The sequence below is a fragment of the Octopus bimaculoides genome, chromosome 3, assembly GCF_046866305.1.
Source record: "Octopus bimaculoides isolate indiv1 chromosome 3, ASM4686630v1, whole genome shotgun sequence".
Lineage (NCBI taxonomy): Eukaryota > Metazoa > Mollusca > Cephalopoda > Octopoda > Octopodidae > Octopus > Octopus bimaculoides.
The window spans coordinates 6,426,656-6,444,270 of NC_142930.1; the positions used below are offsets into that span (position 1 = coordinate 6,426,656).

General features: G+C 37.4%; 1 protein-coding gene across 1 annotated transcript in view; it reads right to left on the bottom strand.

Annotated features, from left to right (window-relative positions):
- LOC106872545 (tetratricopeptide repeat protein 21B) overlaps positions 1-17,615 on the bottom strand; it is a 71,719-nt gene that overhangs the window by 21,858 nt on the left and 32,246 nt on the right. Inside the window, exons 18-26 of the mRNA XM_089348523.1 lie at positions 15,470-15,567; positions 13,717-13,955; positions 10,957-11,029; positions 9,786-9,896; positions 9,170-9,222; positions 7,008-7,096; positions 4,983-5,109; positions 2,969-3,034; positions 2,079-2,181 (exon numbers count right to left, since the gene is read on the bottom strand). Coding sequence (XP_089204649.1) covers positions 2,079-2,181; positions 2,969-3,034; positions 4,983-5,109; positions 7,008-7,096; positions 9,170-9,222; positions 9,786-9,896; positions 10,957-11,029; positions 13,717-13,955; positions 15,470-15,567 — 959 coding nt within the window. The remainder of the gene's footprint in view (positions 1-2,078; positions 2,182-2,968; positions 3,035-4,982; positions 5,110-7,007; positions 7,097-9,169; positions 9,223-9,785; positions 9,897-10,956; positions 11,030-13,716; positions 13,956-15,469; positions 15,568-17,615) is intronic.

Genomic DNA, 17,615 nt, shown 5'->3' on the forward strand with positions numbered 1-17,615 from the left:
TCAACACTGAATCTGTCTGAAATGTAATGGAAAATAGGTCAGTTTCAAAACATTGATGTCCAGATTACAAAAGCTAACTTTGAAGAGAACAACAGTCATTTCCTTTGATTTCTAGATAGAATCAAATAGGAAATAGCACATACTGACTAAAGACAAAAAAAAAAAAAAATCAAAATTTTGTTAAGACAAAAAAAAAATAAAAAATAAAAATAAAAACTAGCAGTGGCAGAGTTGATCATAGCATATGTAGACATGTGTGTAGTGGTGAGGGAGTTTAAAGAAAATGAGTATGTACTAATAAAAGGAGATGAGAAGAAATATGAGGGAAAATAAATGGTTGTGGACACCAGAGGAAGAAAACACACAAAAAGAAAATCAGTTACTGTTCACAAAGAAGCCTAGTGAAAGAGGAACCTTGATGCTGGAGTAAACCAACGACAAGAAGTGGTGATTATTCAGAAGGTTTATATGGTCTGGATTATAGTGTTGCACATTAAACAGGTGCTCTCTGAATCTGTTAAACAGTGGACCATTGTCCCAAAATAGAGTGTTGCCAGGCAAATCACATCTGTCATTTATGCACAGAACTCGAAAATTCCTTCCGAAATAGATGGATTGAATGCAGTAAATGTCATGTTTCCATCTGTTTTCAATGTGCCACAAACTTTCAAAAGATCCCAGGTCAAAAATAAGGACGCCATACTTTTGAGATGGCTAAACTCTGGGAAATGGTCCAGCTACTAAACTGGTCATTTCAGTGTCTGACATATGTGTCCTTTGCTACCATTGCTGCTGAACAGCAACAACAAAAACCAACAACTGTGTCTTCCTCTGCCATTGCTGCTGGACAGCAACTAAAACTGACTACTATGTCTCCCAATACCAGTTCTGTTGATGAAGAAGAACAACAAAAACTAAAGCCGTCTGTGTCTTCCTCCCCTGTCACTCTTCAACAACAGCAACAAAAATCGACCATTCCTGTTGAAGAACATCAACAAAAGCTAAAGCCGCCCGTGTCTTCCTGCCCTGTCATTCTTCAACAACAACAAAAATTGACCATTCCAGCTGAAGAACATCAACAGGAACAAAAGCCAACCATGCCCTCCTCTCCTGACACTTCTCAACACCAACAAAAATCAACCATCAGTAGAGAAGTTGCGGAAATTTGACAAATGATTTCTGCTTTAAGCCGAGAAATAGCAGGAATCAAAACCAGCGTCTGTGCAAAACCTCACAATGAGTGATTGTATCGGAGTGTCTTGCTCAACATTTTACCCATAGCTCTTACTGAACCTAGACACATCGAAGAAGCCACTGAATCAACCACCCATGAGGTAATTGTCATCGGAGTATCGGAAGATATAGTTGATCTACAGGCATTTACTGGCAACACATCTAAGGACTTAAGCTGTGTTACTCCAAAAAGTGCTTTCCGCCTTGGCCGACCAGGATCCAAACCCAGACTGATTCGGCTGTCGTTTTCGAATTCTACTGAGGCGCGGGCATACCATCTAGCCGCTGATAGGGCTCGGCGCAAAAGCAGAATTACCTTTCGGACATGCCCAGGCCTACCACCTGATGTACACCCAAAGCTAAGAACTGTAGCTTCCCTAAATTGCAACTCTGTGCCACAGGAAAGCTTTAGCCTATGCGACAATGGGCAAATATGGAAATTCGTCAAGTCTGGTGAGTCATGGATAAGGGATATCAGTTGGTCTGAGCATACTGCACCCACAATAACTGGCAATACAAAAATTATGGGTGGGTGATAGTCTATGTTCATTCAAACCTATCAGCAATTCCTTGTGATGATTTGAACCAATCTGAGCAGGAAGTATTTTTCTGCAATATACACATGATCATGTCAACACTTCTACTTGGAGTTGTTTACCACCCGCCAAATTATCATCAAGACACACAACTTTTGGATATCCTCAGAGTTGCTGCCATGAAAACAGCCACTTACATTCAGAATTGTTAATTTAGAAACGTGTGTGTGTGTGTATGTGTGTGTGTGTGCATGCGTGTTGAAGTTCTGTCTCGTCTAAAATCACAAATAGAAAGCTTTTCAGACATACCTCCACATCTCCATCATTAAAAGTAAGTGCTTCGTTATAGAATGACATTGCTCTGTCACTCTCCTGCATCACAAATGAATGTTTAGCTAATTCACAACAAATTCTGCAAAACAAATTATTACTTATTTTAAAATCAAAGGAACATTTTAGGATATTTTAAACTTCATAATCTTCTAAAAATTCATATTTTATCATAATTCATCTTCCTTTAGATAAATCTAAAATATATTTCTATTTAGATGCAGGACCAAGATTTAGTTAAACTATCTAGAAAATTGTGGAAAAGATATTAAGAAGTAGTTTCAAGTAGGAAACACCAATGATGCAAAAACAAAAATAAAAGATTGTTATTCCTGCAATTTATGCATCTAGTTTACTGATGAAAAAGTAAAAATAACTGATTGAGCAGATACAGGAATGGCTTGAGCTAGTTCCACCTCAAAGAATTATGGGCCTAAGGAAGAAAGACGATATTAACTCATCTTTAAGCTTAACCATACATACTCGCAAGTAAGCAAATAAATGTGAAACAAGGTGGGAAAAAAATAGTACTCGAATACCAGAGGTAGAGTAATATGCTTTATTATTAGACACTGCAAAATCATCACAAAAATATTACAAAAGTCTGCTACTCAGTGTTTCATGTTCCTGTTCATCTTGATCACAACTGTCTGATGAGCAGAAACGTGAAACTCTGAGTAGTAGTTTTTTTGTGATATTTTTGTGATGCTTTTGCAGCTTTAATAATAAAGTGTGTGTGTGTGTGCAGTGAATTTTATTCAGTTGTAAGAAGTGCTGTAAGTTGTAACTTTGTTATGAGTTAGAATGAAAATAAAAAGGAAGCGTGTTAATATAAGAATTAAAAAAATGTTCAATGATGGAATATTTACTTTGTAATAGTTTGTTTTTGAGAAGCTACAGCATCAGGTTGTTCAGTTTGAATCCTTTGATAAATTCTAGGGAAAAATATAGTAATATTAATTAAACTCAGAAACAGAAATAATATGAAGAACACATTAATTGTAGCAGTAAAATAGTCTGTTTACATGGGTGGGTAACATTTGAGGAAATCTATTTTACTGAGAATTTTATTTTTCACATATACATCGCAAGTGTCTAGGTGGTCTTTTATTTTCTGTAGAATATCAAAAATGAAGGACTGTATATTCGAAGGAAACAGTTTCTTGTTGCAGTAACTGCCAACTGACACAGTATGCTGAATTACCCACAAAGAGACCAGCAATCCCACTCAGTCCAACTAAGAGGAATGCACACAACCAATGATAAATGAAAGGGAACAGCTGTCACATTTCACTTGAGAGAACCTTGATCACTTCTATTGTGACCAGCACCAGAACCTTCAAACAGTAACAGACTAGCTAGTGGAGAAAATGCAAAATGACTATATTGCCACATTGCATTTTATACAATAAATCACAGGCGCAAGGTGTTTAGTGAGTGTTTTTTACTATTGTGTTTTGTTCTTTTCTTGTAGAAAGTCACTTCACTGGTAATGCATGAGCATAACTTGTGTGGTAAAGTAATTACTCCCTTTGATTATCAATAACAGAATAGGAATAATAGAGAAGTCAATTACAAAACTCCCTTGTTCAGAAATACTATATGTCTCAATAAATTCTCCAACAATGTACTAACAGAAAAAATTGATGAGGAGATAATTACAATCGTTGAAATACTGGGTTCTTTCCCTTAAGTCACTCATCATCATCATCATCATCATCATCGTTTAACGTCCGCTTTCCATGCTAGCATGGGTTGGACGATTTGACTGAGGACTGGTGAAACCGGATGGCTACACCAGGCTCCAATCTGATCTGGCAGAGTTTCTACAGCTGGATGCCCTTCCTAACACCAACCACTCTGAGAGTGCATGAATAATTGCCCTGTATAACCAGTCACTTGATCAAAAGCACTGCAACTGAAAATTGACAATAATTTACTTCTCACAAAAAAAAAAAAAAAAGTTCCCGAACTGGTCCCCACTACTTGTAATGCAACTGGTACTTTGTTGTCTTAAAACAAGACAGCAAAAACATCAAACTCTAACATTACTTGACATACCAAGCCATCTGGTTTCCTGCTTTGTTGAATGTTCCAAAAAATCCATTTAAAATCACTGTGTCCAAATATCAGGATCTTGGTGCAAAACCATAGATTGGAGGTAACAACTATCACAAAACATATATATAAAATGCTACACACACACACACACACACACACACATTCTTAAAAATGCAACTAACTGTATTGAAGTTTTGCTTTTTTTATTAAGGATTTATAAAGTCCACTTTTCTATGCTTGCAGGAGTTGAGTGAAATTTACTGAAGCAGATTTTCTATGGCTAGATTTCCTTCCTGTTGTTAACCCTCACCTGTTTCCAAAGAAGGTAACAGTTCCACAAGCCAAACATATTTTCATGGAAGACTGGAATTGAAGGACTCCATTTGCTTGACACTGACACTTGTTTGCAACTGTCATGTAACGTTGAGATGAGGAGACACTAAAACATATACACACACCCATACATATATATGCAATAAGCTCCGTCCAGTTTCCAGCAACCAAATCCACTCACAAGGTTTTGGTTGGCCCAGGGCAGTAGTAAAAGACATTTGTTCAAGGTGTTACATAGTGGGATTGAACCTGAAACGGAGGCGACCTTCATAATAACACAATCATATCTGCACTTCATATAATTTTATGACTCAGCAAAACTTCAGCAAAAAATAGAGAGGAAGAAACAATTATACACAAATTTGCACATACTTGCACAAAGATATGCTTATTTACTTTCAATGAAAGAATCAGTTAGTGTGAAGTGTTTGTGATAATGTAAAAGAACTATATACTATGTTGCATACTTTATGATAGGAAACCACTTACTTTATTTGCAGATCTTTAGCTTTAGAGAAATATAACATTGCCGCTTCATTGCAGTGTATTTGTTGGTATAGTCTGGCCAAGAGAGCCATACAATTAGCATGTATAATCATGGTATCCAAATCAGAATCTAATGGCAATCAATAAATAGAAAATGAAGATTAATCACAGTGGAAATGAAAAGAAATAAAAAGTTGAGCTTTTATTATATATAATTGTCATATTTATAAATCATAAAAGTTGTAGTGTTTTGAAATAAGAAGCTGGAAATTTTGAAGGCATTTGTATTCATCTTTTCACAACTACAGTCATGATCAATGTTTGAAATATTTCAGAGAATATATGGCAATAAAAAAACACATGGATAGTTAAGGTAAGATCAGACATCATGGTATATTTGGCTTAAGTGTTTTATTTACTTATAAGAAATATCGTCATCACTACAACATCATTTAACATATCTGCTTTCTATTCTGGCAAGGGTTGGAAGGTTTGACAGGAGCTGACCAGGCTCCAATTGTCTGTTTTAACATGGTTTCTAATGCTGGATGCTCTTCCTAATGCCAACCACCTTACAAAATGTACTGGATGCTTTTTATGTGGTACCGATACCAATGCTATTACATGGCACCAGCATGGGTGCTTTATATGTGGTACCAGCATGAGTGCTTTATACATGGCACTAGCATGGAATATGCAAAATAATTAAGGGTTATGATATGAAAAGAGGCAATCCAGTGTAGATAATGCAACTCACTAAATAAAAACATATGTAGCAACATTTCTGATAATAAAGGACATCCAAGGATATAGTCTGTTATAAAGATCATCATTTAACATCCATCTTCCATGCTGGTGTGGGTTGAATGGTTTGACAGGATCCAACAAACTAGAGCATGGCATCAGGCTCCAGCGTCTGCTTTGGCATGGTTTCTGTGATTGGATGCTCTTCTGAACACCATCCACCTCAAGGAGTGTACTGGGTGCTATTTTCACACAAGTGAAGTTGAGAAGTAGCTTGAATGACAAAGCCTCTTCAACTGAGAGGAGTTTTAGTAGAATGGGGAGAAGTGAGTTTATGCTAGGTGTTGCGAGGTCAGGTACAGACACCTTACAAGAAAAGAGATACAAGGAGATCCAGCCTCATACGATAGTGGGTGGAAGTAGCTGGAAGGAGATCAATCTAACACTGATCTAGGATTAGGAAACATTCAAGGAAACCAGCAGGATCTGCTTAAAACAATGTTAGATTTTCCCGTGATGTGATCAACCTGGTGCCTTTTTGTTCAGGTGTCAGAAGACATGACATCCATCAAGCAGAAACCTTCATCATGCCAAGTTCATTGTGCAGAATATTCTCAACTCTCACAGAATATGCTATTTGACTTATAGTCAATTGCCTGTTATCCATCACCATGTGTAGAACACAACCAATATTTTCCTTGTGGTGGCCGTTGCGGGATATCCAGATCTTGGGTCATCTTCAAGACTATTCCTTCCTTCCTAAATTCAGTTGCCCACTTTTGCACTGTTGATAAAGCTGGAGTGTAATCCTCTAATGTAGCAACCATTCACATGACTGTTGTTGGGGGCTAAACCCTTTTTCTGCAGGTACTTGATAACACCATGATGCCAAACTTTGTCCATTTGCAAGAGAAGCCACTACTAGTTACTTTTGAAGTCTTATTTGAACAGTCAGATATCAATTTACTTGGAAAGAAACAATACAGTTATTCATAAGAGCTGAAATTAATGCATGCAAGATTTCACAGCTCTGGCATCACTGTCATAGTCAGCCTATGAACTTTTCAGCCCACCCTCATATCACTAGAGGCAACAAAAATAGTTTTTTTTTTTTTAACAAAATAGAATAAGCCATCAACACATGACATTCTATAAGCTTTCTTGAAATTATTGATTCTAGTATTTTGGCTTTCCATTAGGAAAATAGAACATCAAAAAGAAAAGAAATATGCTAAAATTTGTGCTCGATGTAGATGCAATGGATGAAATTTCAGATCAACTCACATAATATATCTTCTTCTAACACATGCTTAAGTATCTTCTCTGATTTGTCATATTGTTTCAAACGAAACAGCAGTTCAGCAAGATCAATGCTAGAAAACCAAACAAAGAACAGTGAACAGTGTTTATAATACTAAGTGAAAACTAAATACTAAGTGCCACCAATAAAACATACAAAAAAAATATATAATTCCAAATACAATGACATAAACACAGAAGCAAAGCAGCTAGCCACCTGCCTTAAGATAGAGAATCCAACACCTCTAAAAGCAAGATAGGTATTATTAGCAAGTATATTCTCAATACTATCAACTCTGACATCAGAAGGGCAACAGGGTTGACTGAATGAAACTTCAGTGTAGCTAAGAATAGGGTATTGAGAATAAATCAGCTTGCAAATTCACATCTAAGCCCCTCCTCTATGTTTCTGCCAACGTAGCGAGGGGCTTCCTGTCATTAAAAAAGAAACATTTCCCTAGAGGCCATAAGTATTACAAACTCTTCAAACCCTATAATGTGAAGGTAAGTTACTCCTGCTTAGACAACATCGCATCTAATATCACATGCATCAACAGACATAAAAGGCATCCACACAACCCCCAACCACAACTTGCAACTTCCCAAAACCTACCACCTGTCCTCTAGGAGGATCCTGCTCACAAGGGCTGTAGTATACAGAGTCACCCTTACACCATCCAATGGTATTACTAGGCACTACATGGGCATGATAGCCAATGACTTCAAGGGAAGATATTCTTAGCGCTTGACAGAGAGAACTCCACTTCTCTGTCATGCTTTCTCTGGAGACTTTGTGACCTCTGAGACGAAAACGCAGTATCAAGTGGACTATTATCAACAGGGTGCCACCACAAAAAACTGCTTATCATCTACCATTCCATAGTATCCATCAACAAGAAATATGAGGTATCCTATTGCTGTCACCAGAGATACATGCTTCTGGTAAATTTCAAGCTACTGGCTGCCGACAATCCAGATATACCTCCTCAGTACCAGACACCCCTAGCACCACATACACCATTGCAAATTAAACCCCATGAACAGCACCACATATCCCCGAGCCTCAACCTGTCTACCCACATACTCTCACCCCTTGTGCATGACCATATGAGTGTATGTGTGCATGCGCATGCATGTATGTGAGTATGTATATGCATTTGCACATCGTATGCATGTGCCCAGATGTGTATGTGTGGGCATGTGTGCATGCTCATATACATGTGAATCCATATTTGTGTGTGTGCCTATGTACATGGAGATAAAGGTGAGCACGCATGCATGTATGTGTCATGTGTGTATATATGTGCACGTGTGTGTGTGTGTGTGTGTGCATGTATGCATGTGGATGTGTGAATGTACATCTAAGCATACGTACACACTAGTATAAGTACTGATGCTTATACGCAGATATATAGGCATATACATGTATACATATGCATATATACTCCCACATCTACCGCCCCCTCCCGCCTGCAAACCACACAAATGATGTCTTGAGCCCCATGCGGCTGATTTCCTCTTCATCATGCGGTATTTTCCATCTAACTGCTGTCGCTAAAATACTGACGTTAATACCACACGACCTCTCCCAATCTTTTACAGGCTAACGTTCAGCAATAAACATTGACTCTCTTCAATCGGTCTCTCATTCAGACTCCAATGGCCAAAGACTAGACACACGCTTGAAACTCAGAGTACCGAGGATTCTGAATCAAACTGTTTAGATCTATCTGTCTATCTATCTATCTATCTATCTATATATATATAAAATGTGCAGAGTATATTTGTAAAGAAGTTGAATTAGAAACTGTTATAACAAATGTTTACTTTCTCATTTGTCATCCTAGGAACAAATACATTCTCTTGACTTAATATTTCAATTCAGACTCAAGAGTTGTAATTGTAAGAAAGCGGGTTACTTCTCCCCAGAATTAGCAATTATCATGGTCTGATGAGAACAGGTGTGATTTTCAGGGGCAGATAAAATTCACTGTATGTAAGTTAGCAATACATTTTAAAATTTCTCTATTCATCTACAGTTTCACAGCTTGGTTATAATTAAAGTTAAAAAAAAATTTAGTATAACAACCACCATAGTCTCAGATATGAGCCTAAAATATTGAAGTAAACAAAAGATGACTTCATACCAAAACTGACTCTGATTTCCAGATCGGATTGCCGCTTCATAATAAGTCACAGCCTACAAAATTGAAGAAACATAACAGTAAATGCTGTTGTTTAGGCCCAAGTGAATGTGATTGAGCAGATTTATGCAATGACAATGATGATTAAAGGGTAGAGGACTTGACAAATCTGACCTGGCGCAGGAGTGGCTGTGTGGTAAGTAGCTTGCTTACCAACCACATGGTTCCGGGTTCAGTCCCACTGCGTGGCATCTTGGGCAAGTGTCTTCTACTATAGCCTCGGGCCGACCAAAGCCTTGTGAGTGGATTTGGTAGACGGAAACTGAAAGAAGCCCGTCGTACATATATATATATATATATATATATATGTATGTGTGTGTGTGTTTGTGTGTCTGTGTTTGTCCCCCTAGCATCGCTTGACAACCAATGCTGATGTGTTTATGTCCCCGTAACTTAGCGGTTCGGCAAAAGAGACCGATAGAATAAGTACTAGGCTTACAAAGAATAAGTCCCGAGGTCGATTTGCTCGACTAAAGGCGGTGCTCCAGCATGGCCGCAGTCAAATGACTGAAACAAGTAAAAGAGTAAAAGGGATCAAAAAGGTATGAACAGCACTTACCTTTCCATACTGATGAGTTTTCACCAAAGCTTTGCCAATCTTATGTGCAAGAGTTGTGTCCTTTGGATTCATTTTCAGTGCCTCTTCATAAATATCTATTGCTTTGTCAGGCTGACAAGAAAGATATGAATATTGAAATTTGAATAATGTGAATCATCCTTATTATCTTCCTCAATATCAAAAACACCAGCTTCTCTCATCATCATTATTTAACGTACTCTTTTCCATGATGGCATGGGTTGGACAGTTTAACAAGAACAGACGAGTCAGAAATTCTGCCAGATTCTATGTCTGTTTTGGCATGGTTTCCACAGCTGTATGCCCTTTCTAATGCCAACCACTTAACAGAGTGTACTAGGTGCTTTTTATGTAGCACCAGCACTAGTCTACATTTGCAAAATAATGTCAACTAATTGAGATAGAAATATAAATCCCAGAATGAGCAACAATGCACTTTTTTGATTAAGTCAACCACTTCACTGTACTTAATATTATTTCTCTGCAAATTAAAATTAAAGCTCACAATTAGAATATTGCTAGATTGTTACATACCCAAGAACACAGCAAACTTTACCTTTTATAAAATCAGTCATGTCATACTAATATTAATCTCTTATGTTAAAAAATCTATAGTCTTTGAACTAACTCAATGATAAGTATATTATTTGCATAAAGAATCATTTAGTCATTCATTTTTCAATGGTCCGTATAAAATAAAGAAGGCTGGAAAAAAAAAAATTCCTCAATATTAAACTGTTCCTCAAAATATGTTAATAGTCTTTCAGTAATATTTCAGTCACCAAATAAGATCTAATCTAATTTTTAAACTTTTTAAGCCCTCATTCCAGCCCCATATGTGCACCAACAATTTTTTAACTTATAAACTGCTTTTGTGGGTAAATAATTCTGAATGCTTTAGTTTCTTTCATATTTCTATAAAAATCTCAATAATTAATGCAGAACAAATGCTGTTTAAAATGTTCGATAAAACTGAAGCATAAGGAATTGTTTATCCATGAAAAGCATTTATTAGTAAGATTTTATTAAAAATCTACTTAGGGCAAAAACATAGAAAGCTTTTTCTACTATTCTGATACATGGGAAAATAAGTACTGGAGCTTAAAGGATTAAGTATTTATGCTATATCTAAGCTTTCAAATAATGGACTCACCTCTTGAATACTCATATAAGCATCACCAAGTAATAAAGAAGTGTGAACACTAGGCTTTCTTTCGGCCAATTCTCTGAAATATAATAAGAGGAAGAAATTAGAATCATATAAACAGCTACAAATGCAAAGACAAAATGAGAGACCTTCCAGGTACATAAATCATAACCAAAAATGTTTCAAAACTGAGTCACAAAAGAAGCTGATAGGTCAGAAGTACACTAATAAAACCTTGAACATATTTTTTAATAGAATTGTATCAGTCTTTCTACAGTTGAAACACAGAACATCATTTATAAGCAGAAAACAAAAATACATCATTTCTCTTTGCTCATTGATAATTCACAACTAAAAATCCCAATCTTCATTTCTGAGCTTAAAATACATAAACCTTAAGCACTTAGTTTCCTTTGAAAAACTTTTTCACGTAGGTAATGTTTCATATTTGATATGTATCACCTTCATTAATTGTCTCTTCTACATAAAAAAACGTTAATTCAGGCTTCTACATTAACAATCTCTAACTCAAAAACCAACTGGACTGTGTACATGCTCCTACATATTCTATGATTGCTCCAATGGCTCAGTGGTTAGAGTGTCGAGCTTACGATCGCGAGGTTGTGAGTTTGAATCCCAGACCGGGCTGCGTGTTGTGTTCTTGAGCAAGACACTTTATTTCATGTTGCTCCAGTTCACTCATTTGTAGAAATGAGCTGCGACATCACTGGTGCCAAGTTGTATCGGCCTTTGCCTTTCCCTTGGATAACACTGGTGGCACGGAGAGGGCAGGCATAGGCGACTGCTGGTCTTCCATAAACAACCTTGCCCGGACTTGTGCCTCGGAGGGTAACTTTCTATGTGCAATCCCATGGTCAGTCATGACCGAAGGGGGTCTCAACTCCAATAACATTTCATAGCAGGTTAAAAAGAAATATTTTGTGGAAGGCTGATAAATCATTCTGAAGAGAAAAGTAGAAATGAACCTTTGAATAATAATAGCCTCTTCCATCCCTAACACCAATCTTTAGCCATTATCAATCAGGATTACATTCACAATTAAATCTTTACTCAATCAACAAATTCTTCTACAGAGACAATTACTAAACACTGATATATCATTATATTAAGAAATCATATTACTGACACTGTAACACGCCCAATAATTTGAAATGACTCAATGTACTTGTTTCCCTAATTCTTAGTATTCATAATGTACTTCTCCTTAGACTCAATACCAAATCCAGGCATAATTTCCAAAAACTAACATTGGAACAATCTTCTATTCTATACATTCTTATAATCCTCAAAGTTCAAGTTCTGTATTAATGCCATTTGACTTTGATTTTATTTGAGATAGTTCAACAAGTAATCAGTAACTGATTTCATAATAATCATGGTTAATTATTACTATCATTGAAACATCATTATCCTTTTAACATCGCTTATCTGTGTGCGCACGAGTCACATGGAGTCTGAGGCAAATTTTCTACAGCTGGATGCTCTTCCTGTCACCGACCCATACCTGTTTCCAAACAAGGTAATACTTCCCCGTGGCCAGATTGTGTTGTCACAAAATATTGGAAATGAGTGACATTCATTTACAACAATAATGTAATGACAACGACAAACAAACGCTTGCACAATCAAGAATGCACATACATGCATTCACACACATACAAACACATATATGTATATTCTTTTACTCTTTTACTTGTTTCAGTCATTTGACTGTGACCATGCTGGAGCACCACCTTTAGTCGAGCAAATCGACCCCAGGACTTATTCTTTGTAAGCCTAATACTTATTCTATCGGTCTCTTTTGCCAAACCGCTAAGTTACGGGGACGTAAACACACCAGCATCGGTTGTCAAACACAGACACGCAAACATATACACACACATACATATATATACATATATACGACAGGCTTCTTTCAGTTTCCGTCTACCAAATCCACTCACAAGGCTTTGGTCGGCCCGAGGCTATAGTAGAAGACACTTGCCCAAGGTGCCACGTAGTGGGACTGAACCCGGAACCACGTGGTTGGTAAGCAAGCTACTTACCACACAGCCACTCCTAACAACATCATATGGTCTTATAAAGTTTCTATCTGCCAAATCCACCCACAAGACTTTGGTTGGCCTGGGACTATAGTAGAAGACATGTGACAAGGTGCTGTGCAATGGAACTGAACCTGGAACCATGTGGTTGGAAAGCAAATTTCTTCACTGTACAGCCACGCCTGTGTCTATGAAACTATAATGATAATTTCTAATGTACTTACTAGTTCAGCAAACAACATAAACATCGTTATGTATTCAACTGAAAGGATAGAATTAACGACACAAAAAGAGACTGTTCTACACTTTATAAACTCAGTCAATCAGTGAAGTAATTATTAAGTCATTGAAAAAATGTACTTGATGACATATTCACATGCAATCATACCCTCAAATAGAAATGCTTATTTCTAAATAGAAAAAGTAGTATGAGATTCTTTTTTACATACCAGCATTTACAGTACAGTACAGAAAATACTAAATATCTATAAAAAAAAAACTATGTCATACCAATACATATAGTAATATCTTATAACAAATTGCTAATACTTCCTAAAACTTTGATCACAGTCAGTTATGGTTAAAAACTAAAACACTTTCATAAAATTACTAGAAGGAAACTTAATATTTATATACATAGTATAATCCTCAAAGATTCTTGAAACATAACCGTTCCTCTTAAGAAAAAAAAAAGATTTTATACCGATAACAGTTGGCATAAAGTGTCTTGTTTTTTCTGTAGTTCAGATAGATATCTGCCATTTTCTCCCTGGCTTGTATGAAGTACTGCTGCTCAGAACCAACATTTCTGAGGGTACCAACTGCCATTTCAATATCACCACGAGCTAAAGCCAGGTCAACATTAGCGATTGTGATTCTTACTTCTTCAGGTGTGCCTTGAAATTCATTTATTGCATCTTGCATTACTTTAGTTGCTTCATGCTGCAGAGAGAAATAAAATATGGAATTTATAAATGGGAAAATTTATCACTATGATGATTGAAGAAAATGAGAGCAAAAAAAAAACAAAAACAAAAACCCCCCAAAAAACAAACAAAACAAAAAACAAAAGCTAATCTGAAATAAGGCTTAGTTATTAGCTTGGTAGATTTACAGATGTAGCTTTCTCTGCAGGTTCTATGTAAGAACAGTTAAAGTAAGAGTCATACCTAATGTTATCAACTCACTGAGAAATTTACCTGTCTTTCTATCTTCAACGTAACTTTCATCAGTTCACCATCCAGCATTCTACTCTATTTGCACCAGAAACTTTGTCCTACAATTGTTACCATTACAGAAGATTTTCCTGTCCCTGACATTGAGCAGGGTATTATCAATAGAAGCCTAGATTATGTCCAACTCAACAAGTTGAATGAAAACATGTGTTCAAACTACATCAAACATCTCCTCTGTTGGACTCAGTTGAAGATATTCTTCCACAACAACACAAGAAATAATAGACACTTACAAGGACCTTGAGTGGTAAAATTCAAACTGGATAAAAATGCAGTTTTTTTTTTTACAACTTGGTTTAACTCATCCTCAAGTAAGGATCAACAACACTCAAAGGTGTTCAAGTTCAGAAAACAGCATGATCATCTGAGCATACCACTCTCTGAATTTGATACACTTTAACAGCCAGATAGCTGAAGAGAAATTGTCATCAAACTAGCTGACAAAGGCTAACAGAACACCAATAATTCTATCTCTTATATTCTACTTACACTTCTTTTTCCCCCTCACTGGACCCTTCTTTTCACTATAGATACTAAATCTTCATATATTATTATTTCCACAATAGCGTCCTATCGGCCTTATAATACTCCTTTCATCATATTCACCCTTCTGATGTTGCCCCATCTCGAAACTGTTTTTCTTCCTCTGGAGTGTTTGATCAATACACAAGCAGTGTAGCTACGGAAACCATGTCAGACCTTATGTATAATAGTATATTTTGTAGGTGCCATTGATACTCAAATGTTGACCCAGTTCCCTGGGTCAATCACAGAGCTATATGGCAGCTACATCAATGTGTATTTGATAACTCTTTGATAAGAGGAAATCTCACTTCCTTTATCTCTCGTCAGTAATTTCTTTCTGCTAGTCTCATCTTCTCGGTCAGAGTCTTTAAAAATCTCTTTTGCAATGAACAATATCTATCTTTCCACCTTTGCATTCTACAAACCCACAAACATCCAATATTGCTTTGGTTCATCATCTGAGAAGACAACATATGTCCATTAAAATTAAAGAATATAATCTACATAATGTAAATTCAAGTAATGAACTCTGTTTGTGGAACTGCATGTATATATGTAGCATCACAGTGATCATTATATCAAAGTGTCAACCAGAAGTTGGTTACAGTCACCCGTGGAAACTTGTTTTTGTTTCTGTGCCATACAAGTGAACTTTATGGAGAGATATTTTGAGAAACAAACTTTAGACATCCTTACCTGTTCACCAAGAAGCTTGTGTGTGTCAGCAAGTTCCAGAAAGACAGATACTTTATCATTTACAGAAATTTGGTTCTTCTCTTTATTGGTCACTTTGTCTTCAGAATAATTCAATAACAAAAGAATATAAATAAAAATTCACATCAGCAGAAGAAACAATAGAATCAGTGAAGAAAATGACTAGTGTAGCAGCAGCACCATAGTTCACTGCTACAAAGGTAAAGGTGATGCATTAGATAGAAATAATTCCAGAGGTATCAAATTGTTGGATCAGGTGATGAAAGTCACGGAGAGAGTCATAGCCCAACTAATTAGGGAGAGAGTTAGTTTAGATGAGATGCAGTTTAGGTTTGTGCCAGGGAGAAGCACCTCTGATGCTGTATTTCTGGTAAGACAGCTGCAGGAGAATTCCTAGACAAAGATAAACCTCTGTACTTGGCTTTTATTGATATGAAGAAAGCCTCTGACAGAGTTCCCCAATCTCTTATCTGGAAACTAAGGATAGATGAGTGATTGGTGAAAGCTGTACAAGCCCTGTAGAGGATTGCTGTCAGTAAGGTGAGGGTTGGCAATGAGTATAGTGAAGAATTCTGGGTAGAAGTGGGGGTTTACCAAGGATCAGTTCTCAGCCCCCTCTTATTCATCATAGTCCTTCATGCAATAACAGAGGAATTTAAGACAGGCTGCCCTTGGAAGCTTCTCTATGCTGATGACCTTGTTCTAAGAGCTGAGTCACTATCAGAACTAGAGAAGAAGTTTCAGATGTGGAAGCAAGGTCTAGAATCGAAGGGTTAACCTAGAGCTAACCTAGCAAAAACAAAAGTCTTAGTAAGTAGGAAGGCAGACAAATCACAAATCCCTTTCAGGTAGATGGCCCTGCTCAATCTGTAGAAAAGGCGTAAGTAGAAACTCCATAAGATGTACCTGGTGTAAGCTATGGACACATAATAGATGCAGCAATATCAAAGGAAGGTTAATGGGGAAGATAGTTTTTATGCATGGCAGATGCACAGGTGCAATAAACTCTGAAGATGTACAGAAAACAGATTCCATCACATGCCAGGAGAAAAAAAGTGGAAGGAATTGACAGCTTCTGTTACCTAGCTGACTAAGTCAGTAGTGGTAGGTGGGGTGGAGGGGATGCTCTGAGAGCATAGCTGCTAAAAGAAGAATAACTTGGGCAAAGTTCAGAGAACTTCTAACTCTGCTGGTAACAAAGGGCTTCTCGTTCAGAGTGGAAGGCAGATTGTATGATGCTAGTGTGTGAACAGCAATGCAGCATGGCAGTGAAACATGGGCTGTAACTGCTGAGGACATGGGCTGTGACTGCTGAAGACATGTGTAGGCTTGAAAGAAATGAAGCTAGTATGCTCTGCTGGATGTGTAATGTCATTGTGCATACATGACAGAGTGTAAGTGCTCTGAGAGAAAAGTTGGACAGAAGAAGCATCAGATGTGGTGTGCAAGAGAGACAACTACGTTGGTATGGTCATATGTTGTGTATGGATGAGGATATCTGTATGAAGAAGTGTTGCACCCAAACAGTGGAGGGAACCTGAGGAAGAGGTAGACTCAGGAAGATATGGGACAAGATAGTGAAGCACAATCTTCGAATGGTGGGCCTTACAGAGGCAATGACAAGTGTCTGAGACCTTTGGAGATATGCTGTGCTTGAGAAGACCAGGCAAGCCAAGTGAGACCATGGTCGTGGCTAATGCCAGTGTCACATAACTGGCCCATTTAAGAGTACTCTTCAATTGTCGTCATGGCCAATGCCAGTACCGCCTGACTGGCACCTGTGCTAGTGACATGTAAAAAGCACCAATCGAGTGTGGCTGATGCCAGTGCTGCCTGACTGGCTTCCGTGACAGTGACATGTAAAAAGCACTATTCAAGCGTGGCCAATGCCAGTGCTACCTGATTGGCACGTAAAAAGCACCATTTGAGTGTGGTCGATGCCAGTGCCACCTGACTGGCTCCTGTGTCAGTGGCACATATAAAGCACCATTTGAACGTGGTCAATGCCAGTGCTGCCTGAGTGGCTCTCATGCTGGTGGCACATAAAAAAAGCTTCCACTATACTCTTGGAGTAGTTGGCATTAGGAAGGGCATCCAACTGTAGAAACCTTGCCACGTCAGATTGGAG